The 21,203-nt window shown below is 39.9% G+C and overlaps 1 protein-coding gene across 1 annotated transcript; it reads right to left on the reverse strand.

Moving 5' to 3' along the window:
* Window positions 1-996: 996 nt before the first annotated feature.
* LOC141020449 (ubiquitin-protein ligase E3A) lies at window positions 997-17,968 on the reverse strand. Its single transcript, XM_073495525.1, has 11 exons — window positions 17,686-17,968; window positions 16,953-16,997; window positions 14,899-15,203; window positions 13,480-14,732; window positions 13,232-13,376; window positions 9,866-10,071; window positions 9,525-9,689; window positions 8,593-8,748; window positions 8,422-8,495; window positions 8,117-8,260; window positions 997-6,495 (listed from the first exon to the last, which is right to left on the reverse strand). The coding sequence occupies exons 1-11, from the start codon at window positions 17,760-17,762 to the stop codon at window positions 6,375-6,377; spliced, it is 2,691 nt and encodes an 896-aa protein (XP_073351626.1). The 5' UTR covers window positions 17,763-17,968; the 3' UTR covers window positions 997-6,374.
* Window positions 17,969-21,203: the final 3,235 nt, after the last annotated feature.

Here is a 21,203-nt window from a genome sequence, read left to right on the forward strand (position 1 = left end):
TTTTGCAGTTCTGAAATGCTTCTGCTGATGATAGAAAATGTTCTGTTGTATTTTCTTTTTCAAATGTTCATAATAAAAGTTGCATGAGTTTCATTTAACCATCTATTCAAGGCACATTTGTCTGTTTCTATCTATGAAGCAGAAACAGATTAACAGTGAGTCAGTTTAGGAAGTAAACTAATGTAGTGGAAGGTAGTCAAATGTTTCATTTTGTAATGTGTATAGCAGCTGGGTTTGTTAATTTGTTTGAAGAACTTGCAGAATTAAGTATGTGGACTACCTTCCACTTCCTTTGTATGCTGCTGTAGTCCTGAACATATGCACAAGACGCAACTTCTTTGGGTGTCGGTATACTATAGCCACTGTGGTTAGTGACCTGGATCCACAATCAGGGTATATTCCAGTGTATTTCCATTTAGTAGTATCAAAGTACTTTGGAGCAATGCCTGTGTGGGTACAAATATTAGAGATCCCTCAAAGATTAATCCTAATGACTAGTAGGTGCCTAACTTTTCATCTAGTCCCACCAGAAGTCAGTTTTCACTTAACCGGAGTTAATATTGTAACATCTGTTCAACACTTTGGTTTCAGCCTGAAATGTCTCTACAGCTACTGGATGAGCTGCTATGAAATTTGGTACATATGTCCTCCCTCAGGACGAACTGTCATTATTCAGATGGAATAATTCGAGTGACTTTTCATTTAGTTACAAAATATTAGCATGCTAACATTCTAAGTAGGTGACCCCTGTAAACATTAGACGTCTTGGAAGCCATTAACCACTAAAAGTAGTCCAAAAGAGGTTAGCTTCTTAGCGTGACATACATATAATGTTCCTGACATTCATATTTGAGTGTATTGAGCAGAGAGACAGAAGTAATGTCAGAGGGTATTCTGTATAGACAATTGCTCTATATAAAACAGCAACATGGTGTGAACATGGGTGCGATTCAAAGGGACCTGTGGACCCAAATCAGGATTGATTATAAGGCAATACGAGTTGGAAAAAAGCAGTCATCTTTATTGAGCATGTTTTCACAACACTGGATACTTTTAGCCTTTCATCAGTTTGTATCTAGAATGTAACTGTGGAGTCAAACCAATTGATGAAAACCGTTTCCCTTTCCCAGATCAGGTGGACCTCTCACCTTTTACCTTCACTAGGCTCTAGAGCCCTTTCACATGTCCAGGTGAGCAGCATCTTCAGCATTACAAAACAGAGGTACAGAGTAATGTTAAACAGCTGAAACCAGACCTAGGCTCAATAACAGTTGTAATTAATCCTTTGTTTTAACCTGCACAGTTTCATGTGATTTAGGTGTACTGCAGTATAACAATGCCAGCTAAGTCATTAATTGCACAAACATACTGTATGCTGTAGTGACTCTCAAACACTGACCAGTTAGTCCACATTTTCAGGCACTCTTAGTACTGTCTATAAAGTGTCTCCAATTAAGGCTAAAACAAGCAATGAATGGTGTTCTGCAACATCATTTTGCCCAGGTCTGGCTGAAACCATGAAGATGAGAAAGCAGGAGCAATGGAACAGAAAGAATGGCTCAGGGTTGTTGTGTACTGCTGTGGTCTGAGCACTGTGGTTTAGTGGCATTTTGTGGGTACCATCATGCTCACAGGCTGAGCAGTGTTTCAAAAAGTCAGATAGTCCTGTTGCAGACACATCACTAGGACAGCAGGAACCTCACGGTTAGACACACCAGTGTGAGCAAGAAGTCACACATTCCACCTTGAACAAAAACCACCACTGACGTGCCCATGATAACACACACACACACACACACACACACACACACACACACACACACACACACACACACACACACACACACACACACACACACACACACACACACACACACACACACACACACACACACACACACACACACACACACACACACACACACACACACCTCAGAACAACTTGTCAGGAACAGTCACCAGACTGTTGTTGTCCGTGACACCTTAAAGCTTTGAATGCATCAATGCAGTTAACCTTTTTTACTGTCTCATTTTGCCAACTCTGTTACTTTCAAAAAGGATATATTCGGACGGTAATAGGAAAACCTTTTTTGTTTTTTAAAATAATCCAGGTCTTTTCAGGAGATGTCATAATGCTGGCTTAGGTGTAAGAGAATAAAAGATTACATGACAACAGATGGTTGTATATGGGGAAACGATCTGATTATAGGCATTGGTGTTGTTCCTGGAACATTAAAATTCATGTCGCTCCAGGACCATCATTGCAACTGATCTATCACATTTTTAGGATGTCATAGCTTTGCAACCTGGCGAAAGACCAGAAAAATACACACATGGGAGAGCTTATCCTTTGTAACACGTGTTTTTTTTTTCAACCCAAACCATGTTTGCATAAACCTAACCAAGTATTTTTGCCTAAACCTAATCAAACTAAATAAATGAATAAAACTTGCCATGCCAACAATTTAATGATGTGTTGCAGTGAACAGGACAGGAACTTTCTTTGGTGAGTCAGAAAAACAACCATACTATACTATAGTTGACCATCAACTTTAAAAGCAGCTTATCACAGCCCATATTTATGTTTCTTGTTTGGCAGAGACCTCTAGCAGCTGTTGTATTTAGTACAGATGCAAAGGTGGAATTGAAGAGAAGTAGTATAAAGAGCAAAAAGTCTGTACAGCCAGGAGGTTGGGGATGGGTGGTCAGATCAAAAAAGCACAGGGCTTTCATTAAGGAGATTGCTGTCCATGTCCATTGTGAACAGTCAATGGTGTTTTAACTTACTAACGTTATGTAGATAATGTAACACAAGTTACTTATGTAACACAGGTACGTTTGTAACTGAAGTTAGAGAAGTAACAATATTTTTTTTACCCAAACCACAATGGTTTTCTAAACCTGACCAAATAGTTTGGTTGCCTAAACCTAACCAAACTGTGAAGGTACGACAAGGATCCGGTACGCCTGTCACTGGTACACTGCAAAGGTCATATTGTTTTGGGAACGGTGATATATGTTGTTTTGGGACTTGGTGGCAATCCAGGAACAACAACAACAAAGCTATGACATCACAATAGTGTGTTTGGTCAGTTGCAATGATGGTCTTGGAACAACATTATGTATGATGTTCTGGGAACAACACCAACACTGCAATATCAGACAAACTGTACATGAGCATCTGTGAACAGAGAGTTATCTCCCCCCCATGTATGACCAGTTGTAGGTCACACAGTAACACCTAAGCTAGCTCTATTTACCAATTACTACTGTGAGACTTGGTTGAAAGTTCCAAAAAGCAAGTTATCAGACCTTGACATAATTTCTGTATCATTTAATACCAAATTTGAAGATGAGACGAAACTGTTAATACAGCCTAACAACATTGTGTACGGTTAACCATGAGCGGTAAAACAAGCTTGTCTTCAGTTATCGCAACCACTTATCTGGAGGCAAAACAAAAAGGTACATGTTAAAGGATCAATGTGTTGGCAACTTAAAGTGTATATGCATTTATAAAGCCATTGGCTTCTACTCATTTCTGTCTGGTATGAAAATCTATAAGCAGACTCTTGAAAAGTGCTGTATAATCCTTCACAATGAACATTCGGTCTGCGTTAATTTATGTCAGCGCTAAAATTTCAGGTTAGGTTGAGGTTATGATAATCTCACTTGGACAAAATGAAACCAAACAAAAAGTACAATGTGATGGTTTATAAAACTCTAATTAATTTTTTAAAGAGTCTGCCAAATAATTTTCATTTTGTACTGAAATGACTGGAACCCAACGGATGCATGGAATGGTAAAAGAATTCAATTTCTTAAACACAGCATATGGTTGGTTGTAATGTATATATATGATAAGGTATATACATGATTTTAAGAAAATGGCCAAAAAACACTTTAAGGACATTACACACACTGTGCATGGTAAACATTGGCTTTTGCAGACCTCCTTATTGGATTCACCTATCTGTAAAAGTGTACAATGCAATGAACTGTTAAAAGTAACATTCATGTGGCCATTTTGTTTACACTTCAAATAAGTGGTCTAAATAATCTGGTTAAACTTCAGATGCGTTCAAAGCCTGTCAGGTAGTCTGATGACTTGTGCTGCTTGCCCTAATGCAGGATGAGTTTTAAAATTAAAAAGGCTCATGTCCAAAACACCTAAACAAGACCCAGGTTGTTTAAAACAACTGTACCAGTGAACTGAGTCTGTGTGCAAGAACATCATGCTTTACAAATACAGCCTATTCAACTGAACAATAACTCTCAAAAAAAAAACAAAAAAAAACAAAAGATTTGCCTGTTCTGTGGGGGGATTATTTTACAGTCAATTATCCAATTAATGCTGTTGAACAAAAAGTGGTTACACCTGTTTCTATTCTCAATGAATGTGACAGATCCAAATATAAATCTGATCACAGTGGTGTGTCCTCACAGTACTGTCTCCCCCAGAGTCAGAGAAGACGATAAATATCAATGTTAGGGGTACATAGGTTCAAGACATGATGAGCTTTTCTTGGAACAAAAGACTGGAAACAGTGGGACGGGGTCAGCCTCACCTTTCAAAATACTTTAAACTATAAGATATAATATGACAGCTATGGAGTTTTTGAAAGGTGTACTATTTGTTGTACAGAGCTAGGTTGATTGTTTCTGCCTGCTTCCAGTCTTTGGGAGACACTCTGGATGCAGTTGAGATGAAATTTAAGTTCATCCTCTCATTTGATGGAAGATATGATAGATAACACGCGTTTCTCAAAATGTCATTGTTCTTTTAAATGTTTAACAAATATCAGTGAGAGATCAGATGAACTAACAGCCTTACACTGATATTGTTTTCCACTGTGGGTCTAACGTCATAAGAAGGGACTGTTAGGGACATATCAGGGGTTTTTAAAAGGCTCTGAGGCTTCAGGACTGACTGACTGACTGACTCTGGGTTGCAGTTTTGACAAAACAATCAGCTTGTTCAGATTGTGCTAAGACTTTTGTCCTTACTTGCCCAGTGTCCGATTACAGTTCCAGGCACGGCACTGTTTATTCAAACACTTAGACATGTCAGGTCATTTGTCATGGGGTCAGAGGATACATGTTGTATTAAAATGACAGGCGTAACCACAGCCAGAGACTTCGGTCCAATGGACTAAAGATTTACAGTGACAATGAAAAGATCTCTTTCGTAAGTACACACTGCCTTCTTGACTACATGTGGAGGTTCCATATAAACTTGGGTTATATTGAACAGAGAATCTGCAGTGTGAGCTGTCTATTGATACAAGACTAAGCCAGAAATAGACAACACAAAGTGCTTACTGGGGTTTCACCTATCACCTGCCTATAGGTTGGCACAAGAAGAGCTCTATGTCCGCATTGGAGAACATCACCAGTGACTGGTCTACAAGCGTACATCCTCCAAAACGTGCACAACACGGTATTGTAGTTCCAACCGCACTGATATATAAATACTGTTTTTATTTTAGATTTGTTAACACAGGAAGACATGGAAATAAAATGCTTCAAACAATCATGGCGACCTGTGGCCAAAAAACAAACATTCTGAGAATGTCTAAGTGCACTTACACAGCTCTGACAAGATTTAATCTAACCTGCGGTGTCACCCCCACCCCCCCAAAAGGAAAAAAGGCCCAAAAAAAAGAAGAAAAACAGCTACTTCATAACGTGCCATTTTGGACCAAATGACAGTAACTTTCCAGATGCTTACCTTGATCAAAAATGGACTTGGTAGAAACAATAGCCGCTGACTGTGAGTGGAATGGTCAGTGAGAGCTCTTTATGGGAAACTTAATATTTTGGAGTTAAGACTACTCTAAGACTAGATTTCCTCTGTCAATGGTCTGTGAACAAAAGTTCAGGGCTGCTCTAACACATTTTTGTTCAATAAATGGGGTTTATGCTGACATGTTTATGCGTCTTCCCAAATTTACATAGTTTCATATTTACCCTCCCATTTCCCCAAGTAGGGAAGTTATCACAACAGGCAGGCATGAAAAATAACCCATTTTAACCTTAAAATAAATAATAAGGAAAATGATCCTCTCTGTACATAGAAAAAAAGATGGGGAGGCTGCAGCACATTCACATCATGTGGATGTGGGGGTGGGTACTTTGATCAGGAGGTCTCTGTGCTTACACTGACTGATGTGGGATGATGCAGGCACAGTAAAAGAACTACTACAATGCTCTATTGGAACCATTTCTCTTCTTTCATTATTGACTTGCATTTCCTCCAAACATACTCTGGTCTGTCTTTTGTCACCTTTTAGATTGTGTCTGATAAAGGGCGGGGCAGGGTTTGATGGGCTTTCTGAGAAGGAGTCCGTTTGCTGTGTGTTTGTAGCAGGGGCTCAGAGCATGCCAAACCCTTTGGCATAGGTAATGGCTTTCAGCAGTCTCTCCCTCAGCTTCTCCTTGCTGCTGTATTCAGGCAGCAGCAGCACATTAAAGCAAGTGTGAGACGTCGGTAACCTGCCAAGACAAAACAACGCACAGCTAGTCAGTTTTCCTCTTTCCAACTGTCACACACAAATCAGCATCAAACAGAAAACATTAAAGAGACAGTTCACCCAAAAATGAAGATGGGCCGAGCAAGCCCCTTGTCAACATTTGTTTTGATGCACTCATGAAATTTTACAGTTGTGCAGTTGGGATGAAAATAAAGGCTGGATTCAAAGAGATCTGACCTATAAGCACTGAGAACTAGCTAGTGACTAGATGTTGCCTAGTCTTGCAATGACAAGATGCTCTCTAGTCAAATCAATGAAGCTGATGAGGTTAAACATTAAATATATTGTCTTTGTACTAGAGGTCGACCGATAGTGGATTTTAAAAAGCCGATTAATGACGATAGTTTGGAGAAGAAAAAGCTGATAGCAGATTAAAAGGTTGATATTAAAAATATATAATTAAAATGGTCATTATTTTTTGTTGGTGAAAGCTGGACAGGTACAACATAGTCATCTATATTCATATTTTAAATGTTTTGATTTCTTTTTTAAAAGTAACACTGTCTTTGGTATTAACTTTATTAGAACTGTTGAACATTAGTGCCCTCTCTCTCACCCTTCCAAAAAAGTTACAGTGAAACTCAGGCTTTGTAACGTTAGTAAAATAGAGCAACTTTAGAGATGTGCAGGACACAGTCTTTAATTTGAGTTGAAAAGCTAGCAGTAGCTGTCTGTTTGATATCAAGACAGAAGACCTGGAAACATGTGATTTAGTGGATTACATGGTTGAATCTGTTCTGTTTACAATGGACGATGAGCTGTTCTGTGGCTGAACTGGCCAGGATTACTTCTTGGATTGCTTGTTAAATGCCACTCTTACAAAACATTACTGTTCGTGCATGTTCCCGGGGTAAGGAGGATCCTAAAGTGCGCAATTTCATTTCGTGAATGGATAGGTAGTTACGTGGCTGGATTATTTGGAAGAGAGAGCTACACATTAGTAAGTACAGTATTAAGTAACGTAGCGTTAACAGAATGGTTTCTGTTCCTGCCTGCCTGGCTGCCTTCAGTGTCCTGTCCCCATCGTGGACAAGGTGATGGTGTGGCGTTATATATTCGAGACTAGATAAACTAAAAACTGATCAGATGAGAGAGGTCTGGCTATGCAAGACTAAATATGACTTGAATGCCACACTTGTCAGCCTCTGGTAAAATTAGCTGTTCCAACGTTTAACGTTACCCCGGGACCGCAAAGATTTAACGGTAGCCCGTATTTTCTATCCCCATCACCAGAGTAATGCGTGGAAGGTATTTCATGGAGTGGAGAATTACTTTATGAAAAAAATATCTCTGTTTAAACGTTAGTCTTAGTCTACATTGAAAAACGTTACATTAATTAAAGTCTGTCACACATGTATGGCTGCTGCATATCTAACGTTAATATACAGCAGTTACCTGTCTGTGTCAATTTGTTTGCACATTATCACATAATGTTTTACCAATGTTTTACACAGTGTCACAACATTTTTGGAATCAGTGTTGTAGAATTAAAATGGTGAAATAAGAAATAATCTACTAGAAATAACTTAACTATTTACAATAGACAGAGCTGGGGAGCAGCATTATGAATAGAGGTGACTCACCTGTCTGTGTCAGGGCCATTCTTGGCAATAATCATCTTCAGCTTGCCCAGCCCACCCACAGGTGCTCTGTCAGTGCCAGTGGTGAACTGCAGAAAGAGACGCTTCTGCTCCTCACCAAACGAGTGCAACGTCTCCCAAAACTCCCTTCAATGCAAATAAACAACCCGGACAGTTAGAGTGTGCAGAGTTAGCATTTCAAAATACATACTGACATTTACTTAACTGAGTACTTAACGCTGGTCAGTCAACATGCACATACAAACACACACACATATACACACAGACACACACACACACTCTCTTACTTGATGATTCGAGAATCTCTGTTGTAACCTCCATCATACTCTGTCGTCTCTTCAAGTGCTAGGAAGTCCAGGTTCTGCAGTATGTGACAAAGACAAAACGAGGATGGAAATTAAATAAATGAATTATTTAAATGGCAAAAATGTTAAATGTGTGGTGGAAACAAATCTCACTCTGCTTCCACAGATCAGGAGCTCAATTTCTTCTGGTCTGAAGAGATATTTGAGCGGTGACTCGTTGGTGACCATGTGGAAGCCTCTCCTGAACGCTTTGAACTGCTTCTCCACACTTTTGTTCAGCATGTACTCTGCATACTGTGCCACAAACTCCTGCTCAAACACACATCAACAGGGACTGTTACTATTAAATGTCTAAATCATAATTGGCACTTATTATCCCCACTTCTCCTATTGGTCAATTAACCCAAATCCCATCCAAATGACATAATTACATCTTACTGACAACAGTAATAAAACACTGATAAAGACTCCTTCATGTTCATGACATGAATCATGGTGGTGTCATGCCTGCCTTACGAATACCCCTTCATATAAAGTGATACCAGTCAGAAAAGGGCTGGTATCTTGTATGCATACTAAAGAGGAAAGTTACTGTGTAGCAACTTTTTAGTGAGAACTTGCTTAAATACACAGCTCACCTCTTATTTTACTTCCCCTTGTATTGGGGTAAATATCCACACTGACATGCTGACTAACCTATGTGTGGCCAAAGGATATTGAAAATATAGTTTATTTGACAGTTCACTTAGAGAATTGCTTTCTTAACAGTTCATGATGAGAAGATGGATTTAGTAGTTAAGCTTTTGAATTCTTGTTAAGCTCATAATTCTGCTATCACACAATAGTTCTATAGGAACAGAAGTGAATGGCCAAACACTAGTTCACTATGTGCTGTGTGAAATTGGCCATTTTCTACTTTTTCAGATGTTTTGTTGACCAAACAATAACTGTAAGCTTCGCCACAGTCGCAGCCCTATCGCCATGACAAAAATAATAATATCTCTATGACCTACAGTCTTAGGGAAAGACCTCAAGAAAAAGATTTAATACAGTTTAAAAATGGCTTGAATTTTCTGTTGGCTCACCTTTCTGTTTTCATTTGTGACTGGAATCTTGTCCCCATTTTCCCTTAAATCGTACATGAGTGGGTTCCCAAACAGGTCTGTCTGGGAAATCTGGAAAGTGATCATCATGTCCTCTTCAACGCTGCCCTCGTATTCTAGCAGCTCCGTCAGGCTCTGGTACAGAACCTTTTCAACATAGTCAGATCATATCATCATATCATCATCAAGTGACAAAAATGGCTGTTAAGGTAAGTAAACTTCCAAAACCACAATCAAATGAGGTACTTTATTGGCATCTCATCACTTTAAGGTTACTGGCTATCCAACTAAAGAATCAGAACATTTAGTGAGGCAGCTCTTACCGGGTTGGCATCAGCCAAGTCCCTGAAAGTTCCTTTCTTGCCCATCAGCTTCCTGTACACCACCATAGGAAAGTGGACATCCAGGATACAGTTGTTATAGATGGCCAGACCAAGAACAATGCCAATCAGAGTGTACTGTCCCTCATTTTCAAATGATGATGGGTTGAACCAAAACAGTTTGGTGCGCTCGTCATATGTGAACATGCCTACAGGTGGAATAGATAACATAGGAAAAGTGTTAATACACACACACACACACACACACACACACAAACACACAAACACACAAACACTTACAGCCAATGGTTACAAAAACATTTCCAAGAAACTTCAAGTTCCAAGAGACGAAGATAAACAATTCAGATACAAGTTTACAACTTTTGGTAAAGCAACAAACCTTCCTGAGCGAGTAACAAAGAGCTGGGTCTCCAGAATTAGACATTAATAATCAACAGCTGAGAAGAACCCCTGTATTACTACCAAGTGCTTGCAGGAGGACCTGACAAAGCCAAGATAAAATACAGCACTGACTATATGAAAAACACTAATGAATCCTGAAGCCTTTTCAGGAGCGATGCTGTGATGTGTGTTGAAGTTAAGGCCATTGGCTTGTTAATATCTTTCCACCTGTGTCTGTCAAGCAGTGCTTGACCATCATTCGGCTGGTGCAGAGTTTGAAAGAAAGACTGAAGTTAAAGATATTAAAAGTATCCGTTGTCAGTGGCATCCATGTTGTCTGTACTGCACATGTGCAACTCTCAACAGAGGTGTCTCACTCCTTAGCAACTTCTGTTATTAGCTCTGGAAAAAAAAAGATGTATCCAATTCAGAATATTATTTATTAAGACATATTAAAACAAGTTTAACGTCTTCTGGATGAAGTCTGATGAGGTATATGATCTGCTACTTTCTGCTTTTACCTGTTTTCCAGCGCATATGTGATGACAAACAAAGGCAAACACGGATCCTGGCAATGTGAAAAGAGTCAAATGCCTATTTTTAGCGGGTTGACCCATACTTAAAAAATCTGCATGTATGTGTTAGTTTTGGTGTAGAAGTGTGATGACAGCACAGTGTATCAAACCAATAGGGAGACATTAGGGCTGGGCGATCTCGAACCGGGCTCGCGATCAAATTTATGTTGATTTCGATGATAAGCCTCGTACATTTTTACTCGATATTGACAGATCTAACAGCCTATCACTTGGCAAAAATAAACACTACCGCATCCAGAGTCCAAGCCAGCTAACGTCCGGTTTAGCGCATGACTAACTTGAATGGGGATTGAAACAAAATCTGACCGCGGACCGCCCCAAATAAATCAATGTGTGGGAAACACTACATGAACAATATTACTTTATTTTATTTTACAGTTGTACTTAAATATGTCAGGACTGTCGTGATCCACTTTTTTGTCTAGGTTGTAGTGCTGCACGATTAATTGAATCGCAATCGCAATCGCAATCGCAATCGCAATCGCAATCGCAATCGCGATGTCATGCTGTGCAATTATGTAATCGCATAAAAGACTGCGATTTGCGATTTAATGTAAACAAATGTGCATGCGTGTGCCTGTGAACAGGACTCTCTCTCTCTCTTTTTTAATGAAAATCTTTATCTAACATTTTGAAAAATACAGACATTCAACATGTAGCCTACATGAAAATAGAGTCATATCAGTACAAATATACAATGAACGGGACTATCCCCCGTGCGGTGTGGAGCACGGTGACGCCACATCCACACTGTGTGCAGCTGCAGCTGTAGGTATAGTCACGTGACTACCCGGCTTTCAGCAGAGCAGAGCAGCCGACATGGACGCGAGGGGGGGACGAGCTCAGTTGGTGGCGAAAAAAAATGCAACTTCTATTATATGGCGATACTTTGGATTCAGGTACGACGACACTGAACAGCAAGATGTGCTGTGTAAAACATGCAAAGCTAAAGTCACTACTTCCCGTGGCAATACGACCAATCTATATCAACACTTGAAACACCACAAAGAAAAATACGAAGAATGCATTCAAACGAAAGCCCAACAAAGTAACGTGAAAGATACAACTGAAAAACGCCTGAAACGACCACAACAACGCACAATTACAGATACATTTGCAAGTGTCACACCATACGAAAATACCTCGAAAAGACACAAGGAAATTACTGACTCCATAAGTTATTTGGGGAAAAAATACAGTACTGTAAACTTAAGGTTTTGTATTTTTTGTGTCATATTTGTATGTTTTGAGTTGAGAAATATAAAAACTATTGTAATTCTCTGTGTTGTCCTTGATATTCAAGCAAGTAGACTCATGACACCATTCATTTATAATATCGTAATCGCAATCGCAATATAGTCCATAATAATCACAATCGCGTATTTTCATCAAATCGTGCAGCACTACTAGGTTGTATAAATAATTGAGATGTTTTCTGCCCTGCCAAAAGGTACTTGTGCCAGATAAATATTTTTTGCACAGTTAAATGTTAACATTACACTTTTTTTGTCAATAAACTAAAAAAGTTAAAATAATAAACCCTCTGGTTTCTTCATACTTGAGTCATTATAGTCTTCAAACTGGCAGCATGATCAAATTATATATCGTGATAAATATCAATCAATATAGGGGGAAAAATAATGATTATATTTTTTGCCATATTGCCCAGCCCTAGGAAACATGGTGAATATTCAAATCTGGGGCTGTTTGGTCTCCTCTGAAGTTGCACAGAAATGACTCCAACCCGGCCAAGGAGAAGTACCACTACATTCTTCAGAGACATGCTACACCCTCTGGTTTGCATCTTTGTGGAGATGGATAGATAGACTCCAGCAAAACACACATCAAAGCTTTGCAAGAACTAATTGAAGACCAAAGAAGGCAAAGAAGTCCTGACTGCAATGGATTTCCACATTCAACAGTCACCTGACCTCAATCCTGCTGCAAAATGTATGTGAAAACAACGCTCACTCAGCCACCACACCACTGTAGCACGCAAACTGAAAATGAAAGTATGTACAAGGTGAATTTTATTACCCTAACTGTCAATTGTAAATTTCCATTACATTTTGAAAGAGTTACTCCCTGTTCAACCTTGACACGATAATGCTCACACAGTTTTACAGAGCAATGGAATAGTTGTACAAGACTTTTCAGGTGTATTCAGATTCAGATTTTATCAAACTAGTCCTGCAATGCTACATAGAATCTATTGAAAAGCCATGTCCTTGCTGAACCATATCGCAATCAATATGGTTAATACAACCGACTTAGTTGCTGAGATATGGCTAATCAAGTGTGTTTCCTACTCGTACAATAAGCTTTGCAAAATAAATGCTAGTTGTTGTGCGTTTGTCTGCTTTTTATTTACCAATATCTGGGTTGAAGATCTCCTCCACCACCAGCTGAAAGAACTCTTTGGAAACACCTCCTTCATCAACACCTTGCTCTCCTTCAAACTCCACATACAGCTGCTTCTTCAAGTCTGCAGGATTCTCCATTGCTATCATTTCCAGCTACAGAAACACAAGCAAAATTAATCAGTGCAATGTGTCAGACTAAACCAAATGTATTGAAAAGGAGCATTAAATGTTATGTATTGAACTAGCACACACATACCCTGACCAGAGCATCATCGATGATGTGGTCTCGGCGCACTTTGAGTCTCAGGTAGGGGTTGAGCTGCTGACCCTGCACCAAGCTGTAGAGCACAGTAATACGCCTCTCACTGTACATGCGGATGCGGTTGTCATAGTAAAGACCCAGGTTCTTGGTGACAGCGTTCAGGATGAAGGGGCAGGTCATAAAGGAGAACTTGTTTTCAGTTTCAACCTTAAAGAATGTGTAGTCCTTGTCCATTTCCAGCACCTCATTCAGAGGCTCATTGACAAACTCCTCAAAGGGAATGAGTGGCCGTCTACAATCGTTAGTTCGGATCCCCAACTCTGTCTCCAAAGGGTCCACCCGAGGGCCCTTCTTGTTCCGCCGTTCCTCACCCAGAAGCTCCTGCAGGGTGAGCTCGCTGGACTCTGGGATGGGCTCATCATCCTCTTCCTCGTTGTGCTCGACATCGAGGTCGCCACCCAGCACATTTGCATAGTAGACGATCTTCAAGCACTTGGTGGCCGCCACCACAGCATCATCATCGTTGACCAGGTTGCGGCTGTTGAACTCGTTACTGATCACCTTGTAGGTAATGAGCTGCTGGAAGGTCTCCACCATGCGCCGGATCTGCTCGGCACTGTAATGCGACCACAAGCGTGCAAGCTTGGCCTGAGCTGCCAGTGGGAGTTTGCTCATGGCCTTGCAGAACTGTGGGAGGGCTATCTCCAGGTACTCTGGGCTGTGGAGGTTGCTGTTTTCCATCACTATTACAAACAGGTTCAGGTAGTTCTGGTCTCGTGAATACACATTGTGGTACGTTAGGTCACACTCTACGTTGGGCGAGAGGTAGACCAGTGCATTCAGGAAGGCGGCTTCTATCTTTTCATTGGACAGCAGGCGCTCATAGACCCGCCGCACTGCTTCTATGTCCACCGACACCTCATCAGGGGCCAGCTTTTGGACATCATTTTCACCTGAGGAGCCCTCTCCGAGCCTTGATGATGAAGAGGAGGCGGGGGAGTCCTCCTCCATAGCTGTGGCAGAGCAGGCAGCTGCCTCCTTCTCATCCTCATCTTTGTCCTCATCCTTACCTTGAAGGGACTTGAGTTCCTCCTTGGTGTGAGGTTTGGACCTCCGGAAACTCTGCACCAGGCCCTCAGCACTGGAGAACACCCGACCTATTACCCTGATCAGAGGTGAGTAATCTTCTTTCTCTCCACAGATGTCCAAGATCTCATAGACTTTTTCCTCCGTCAGGTAGTTTACATCTACATACAGAATCAACAAGGTTAAAAATAAAAGGGAAAAAAATGATTAAACTAACTGATTATATTCTCCACAGTCATAAACTGTATGAGTGTAACAGTGTATTCTGCTCTATGTCTCTCATCAGCACAGCAGTGTGTAAATTCTGAATGTCTGGCATCAACTCACCTTTGAAATTGTCCCGTACAGAGTGGACATCTTTATGGTTCATCTTCCTGTTGCTGCAGGCTGAGTTGCTGTGAGCACTGCTCTCCAGGTAGGCTGAGGCAGTGCCTTTCTTTGAGGGGTGGGGGTCACATAGCTTCGCATTAACCTTGTAGAGCTCCAAGGCTTTGACCGCTGCCGCGTTGTTATCCATGCGGTTGAAGCCAACTGATGAGGCACACCATGAGTTGGAGCACGACTCATTCCCACAGCCCTCCGTTAACTGGTGGTAATAGCGCTCTATTAGATGTTTGGCAGCTGCTCGCTTCCTACATTCAGAGGTTAGAAACAACAGGTTATGAGTATTTCATGAATCCAATTTATTCTTCATTAACAGCAGTTAGTACAATATGGGATGAATGGTAGAGATTAGAATGACTCCCATGATTACAACGTAGGTAAGTGCTCATTTTATTGGACAACTCAAGAGAGTTGTATCACTGTAGTGGTGGTCATTAAAGTGTTAAAATGAGAGAACAATGGCAATATATCGCCATTAAATGAAAATCCATTAAATTTGGGTTTAATTGGTTTAAGTTAGGGAGGCAAAATATGTATCGGGCCGAGATATTTATATATATTTTCTGCACGATATTGGGAAATGTATATTATCAGCTTTTTATTGATATTGGTGAAACTCTATCCAATAAATAGAACCATTAATATTAAGCCAAATGGCTTTCATAGGCCTAACAAGCGCAACATGTACAAAGTCTGATATAGTATGTGGCTGCTTGCACCTTTAAAGTCTGCAATCCAACAATAAACACAAGAAGAAGAAGAAGAAGAAGAAGAAGAAGAAGAAGAAGAAGAAGAAGACACTTAACAGGTTAGAAACTGCTATTTAAAATATTAAAACGTGAAATTGTCTGTGGTCTGATCTGCAGTTAATTATCAGTTATCAGCGGAAAAAAATCCATATCGTGCAGCCCTAGTTTGAGTGGCATGACATGAAGCATCTATACTTTGCCCTTTCAAGCACTTTAATATTAACAAGTGCCAAGACAGATATAATGGAGCTCAAGGAAAAATATGAGTTTTTAGGCTGTGTCGATGTTGCCGACAGGAACAGTTACTCCCACATGAGATAACTGCTGGAAGAAAGCAGCACCAATACTGGATTTATAAGGCAGATACCAGTCGCAATATTTGAGTGTTAAATAAATCTCATATTAATATTTCAGATTTACTAACATAAACTGAAATAACAGCATAAAAATATTGCTGATGCTTTCTTGGGCATGAAAGTTCATTTTTGAGCTTTTGAATAGAAATTTCACATTAACAAAATTTAATTCAAGGTCTAACCAAAGAATGCCATTGGTTTCAGAGCTTCAACCATGTCTATCACGCTGATGAAGACCATTTGTTTTTAGAGATCGAGTTGTGCTCCTAAAACGAGAACTATGTAGTTTTGGAGAAGAAATTCTATAACACAAACTCAGAAATATTTATTTTTCCCATAACTGAATAAACAAGCTGAGGAAAATAAGGTCCCCCAGAACACTGTTTGAAGCTAGAAAGGTGGCAGGGTCCGCCACATATAAATATAATAATATATAAATGTATGCAACAGTATGCAAACAGTATGCAATTGTGTTGTCCTTTAAGGCCAGTTAGTTTACTCAGTCATTAAATCAAAAGGGTTTATTTAGTTTGTTTAGGCAATAAAACAATCAATTAAGATCTTTCCATTCTGATTAAAATTTCTTCTCTAAAGCTACATAGTGCACCTTTGAATTAATCATGTTATCATTAAACTCTTTAAAATGAAGTCAAGTACCACTTAGTGCACAGTACTGAGTGACACTTGGAAGAACATGTCATGCTACTATGGTTTCCCATTTACTTGTCATAACATTGTTATATCAACCACAATCAGGGCTTTGACAGGAAGAAATGAAAACAGAAGTGAACATAGACAAGCAAGAGTGGGCTGAGGTAACGTTGTAGAAGGGCAGATTTCAATGCATGGTCAGAGACACACGTGCAAAACTGTAAAATGCTTTTTGACTTACATTCGGCTTGCTTCTGGGTTTTCTATTTCAGGCTCCTCGTAATCTCTAATTGAACAAACAAACAATAACGATAAGAACTTCATCAAAGGTCACGATGTGCTGCACTGACATGATAATTACAAGCAATATTCTTGTCTCTCTGATGGTTGCATTGGGGACTCTGGAACAAGACTTGAACTTTGATTCAGAAATTGCGTATGCCTTGAGGACAACATAAAACGACACGCTTGTTAAATAGCAACATTGGAGTCGGTGTCTTGCAGCTAGAAGCAACCAGGTTAGCCTTACAGTGATTAGGGTCACAGTCAGTGTATTCTGTTAAATGAGTAGCGTTAGCTATAGTTAATAAACGCCGTTACTGCATGTCAAAATAGCATTTAACAAAACCCTTGACTCAGTCTTAGAGGTGCACTTGATCTAATCAAGCAAAAGACATGTCAGAGACCTGGGCATCCTGACGCTGACTTAGCAAGCTAATATAGCATAAACTAGCTAGTCCGCTGGCCTAAGTTCAACTACCGTTATTATTCATGCAGATTCACGTTTCCAAAGTACTAAAAAAAACATTTTTTTAATCAACCAATGCTTGCAATGCAATTTGCCTAAATATACCGATAAAAACAACAGAACAATAGCATCCACACAGCTACCAGCAACAGCTAGCTGGCTATCACTTTCAGTGTTTCTCCTAGCATCCCCGGCAACCCCGACTCTTTCCTCTACGCGTCCCCACCTATATGGTCCTCCTGCGGGGCTAGTCTCGGCCTGTGGTGGCGCACACTCACAGTCCTCCTTCTCGTCGGAATTCATACGAGACTTTATCCTCAGTTGTTTGTTATTCTGTTGCTGTTTGTGAATGTATCAAGTCCTCCACAGACGAGTTCAACAGCACGATGGTTTAGGCGTAAACGAGCAGCGACGAAGGATTTTCTATTCAAAACTTCATTCACGGCCTTCCTACTGCAGGCTCTTTCCTCTGCCTGACGTTCACAGCCATCTTGACTTCAACATCAACCCACGTCCCACAATGCACTGCGTTGTAGCTGCAAGACCTGCTGGAATGGATCATAATGTTAGAAGGAACTGGACTCATCATATTCATCATTTAAAAAAGAAAACATCTATAATGTCGTATTGGGGTGAGCAGAGGGTCGGTTAAATTCGGAACAGTCCCGAATTACGACCAGTTTTTCTGGTCCTCCTGTTTTTCCCAAAAATGACACTAAACTTTTGATTTGCCTAGTTAATTATAGCCTAGTTAACACAACGTTGTGAAACTAAGTGTTTACAATACATGTTTTTACAATCATCATCAACATTGGGCGCCACATATTGATTTCTTTTCTTTCTTTTTTTTAAATGGGTAAAATCTAATTGTACACTCACATTGATTCTCTCAGACCCTCATTACCTCTCTCTCTCTCTCTCTCTCTCTCTCTCTCACACACACACACACACACACACACACACACACACCGACAACAGACCTGTCCATGAGCTCTTCTTCTATGAGCACACTCTGGATCTCTCTAATAACTAACTAGGCAGAAATGTATCTTCCAAAGCCTACTGCAGCCTTCCTAAGTGGTGTTGGACTGAAGGTTAAAATTAGGTTTAGGCTATTTTATAATGATAGAGATTAGTGAAAGTGATCTGAAGAACAAAATAAACATCCAATAGCATATTTGTTACTCAACATGACACTGGAAACACAGGGCAAACTGTCGCCGCTGTTCAGCCCCCAGAACACTGTTTGAAGCTAGAAAGGTGGCAGGGTCCGCCACATATAAACAAAGTAAAACAGTATAAATTGTGTTGTCTTTGAGGTCAGTTTGTTTATTCAGTCATGAAAACAAAGAGAGTTTGTTTAGGCAGAAAAAAATCAGTCAAAGATCTTTCTCGTCTGATTACAATTTCTTTCCAAAAACTACATAGTGCACCTTTAATTAAAAAAAAGGAACTGTTGGTTTTTTTAAAAAAAAAAAAAAAAAAACCACTAAACAATTGTTTGGATCAATCTGACATCATCAGAATGGTCCTGGTCTGTTTTTACAGGAAGTCTGTACAATGAAAAAACATGTTATGTTCAGTGGCATATAACATTCCATTTCTCAAGTATAAGGCTGTCAATGGAATTGAAATTAGGTTACAGCATTTACTACTGGATCATAATGAAGCCATTTAACCACTGGGTGAAAGACAAAAAATGTGTCAAATAATCTTTGTTTTTATGAAATAAAAAGACATTTTATGTCACTGTTCCAAATGACATGCCATGTAATGTGTCACAGCACTGTTCAGGTAAAGTGTGACACCATTTTATTCTTCATTCATGCTCTAAGATAATCAGCTTGCACCCAACACTGTAGTCTAAAGCTCAAAGTCTTGGGGTTATAGACTCTAAGAGACCCACAGGATCACTCGCAATTTTAGCCGACAGTACTGTCTTGAAGAAGCTGATGTCCACTCATTTTTTAAGCTAAGCTGAAGGTAGTGGTATAATGTGAAACCACAAAACCTCAGGCATCTATATCATGCTAGTCTGTCGGGAAGAGGGATAAATAATGCTCCAGAGTGAAGCAAAATTATGGTGAGGGAAAACTGGCATGCCCATTTTCAAGGCGTTCCCTTGACCTCTCACCTCTAGAAATCACAACTCTCCCCTTTATTGGTACACCAACTTTATGATAATAATCCCATGCAGTTTTTTTTGGCAAAAACCATGCAATTTCTTCCATGCAGTGTAAATGTATTATTTCCACCCAATTCTATATGGTGTATTTTAGTAATTCTGCATACTGAGTCATTAAAATGTCCTGGAATTGCATAAATTCAGTATAACTGGGAAACTCGGACGCTTGTGTATTCAATGCTATGTTTGAAGGCGTGCAGCCTTTTAAAAAGATGAATATTCCCATTTAATTCTAACTTTAAAAATGTAAATAAGGTCTAAAATGGTTTATAGAAACAGTTTTCTGTAAGTCTACTAGAGCATCTACCAAAAAAGTGGCACATTACCTGAATTCCCCCTTTATTTTATTTATATAGTGCTTTTCATGACACTCAAAGATACTTTACATAGTTTCATTAAAAACATGTGAAAAACAACATCATCAGAGATCAAAATCAGTACTGAAAAGGTGAGTTTAGAGGGGGTAGCTATGGAAGGGCTGCTGCCTCAGGTCTGGTGCTTATTCCTGAGTGGTGGTGACAGCAGATTGGCATCAGAGGAGCAGAGGCTGCCAGAAGGAGTGTTGTGGAGGAGCAGTTTCATGAGTTAGGAAGGAGTCTAGTTATGGAGGGCTTTGTGAGGTAGGAGAGGGACTGACTTGGATCTGTTGTGGAGCAGGGAGCCCGTGGAAGTTCTGGTTATGGGAGTGAGAGTGGGTCAGCACTCAAGCAGCAGAGTTCTCGATCGTGATTTAAGACGATGATGTACCATCAATAATGCAGTTGCAGTAGTCAGGTCTGGATGTGATGAATTAATGGATCACAGTTTCAGCAGCAGTGTATCTTTTAGCTTCACTGATCTCAAGTTCTTGTGTAGTCTCCTGCACAATCCAGTGCACTCCCAGCCCATGAGAGATCTACATCCTACCTACACCTACCTACAGTTGAAGTGAAGACTCACTTCAACTAAATTGAAACAAAAGCTAAATCAGTCACAAAAACACATGTACCAAACATACATGTTACCAATGTGGTTGAACAGGTTGGTTTTGGTTTGTTAAGAAAACGAAGAAAAAAGAAGCCACACACAAGTGAAGTGTTTGGGTGTAGAGATGCAGAGACAGGCAAAAAAGCAGAGTGGAGTGGACCTGCTCACTGTCAGGTCTTTAGCTATACACAACAACAAGTCATCGTGCACTAGTGATTGTGTGTTTTACATGTATTAGACAAGCTTAACATGATGGTCTGGATGGTGAAAACAAAAAATGTAACCTTCAGACAACATTCAGAGAACGTGATCTGAGGGTCTTTAGAAACCTTGAAAGAACCTCTAACGAACATTTCCTAAAGGTTCTCTAAAGGGTTTATATAACCGTTAGACAGCCTTCAGGGAACATTTTTCAGTTCGAAGCTGTCCATAGTCTGCACTTTAGTAAAAGTAGGTTAGCTACAATATCCTCTTGACTCAAGATGCAAATGTTATGGTTATCCACAAGTAGCATAGACTTATTACACATGTTCTGGTCTTTTTTTCTGGTGGTTCTGGTGTAATGTTTTTAATATTCTCACTTAAGTTGTAGA

The sequence above is a fragment of the Pagrus major genome, chromosome 24 (assembly GCF_040436345.1).
Source record: "Pagrus major chromosome 24, Pma_NU_1.0".
Lineage (NCBI taxonomy): Eukaryota > Metazoa > Chordata > Actinopteri > Spariformes > Sparidae > Pagrus > Pagrus major.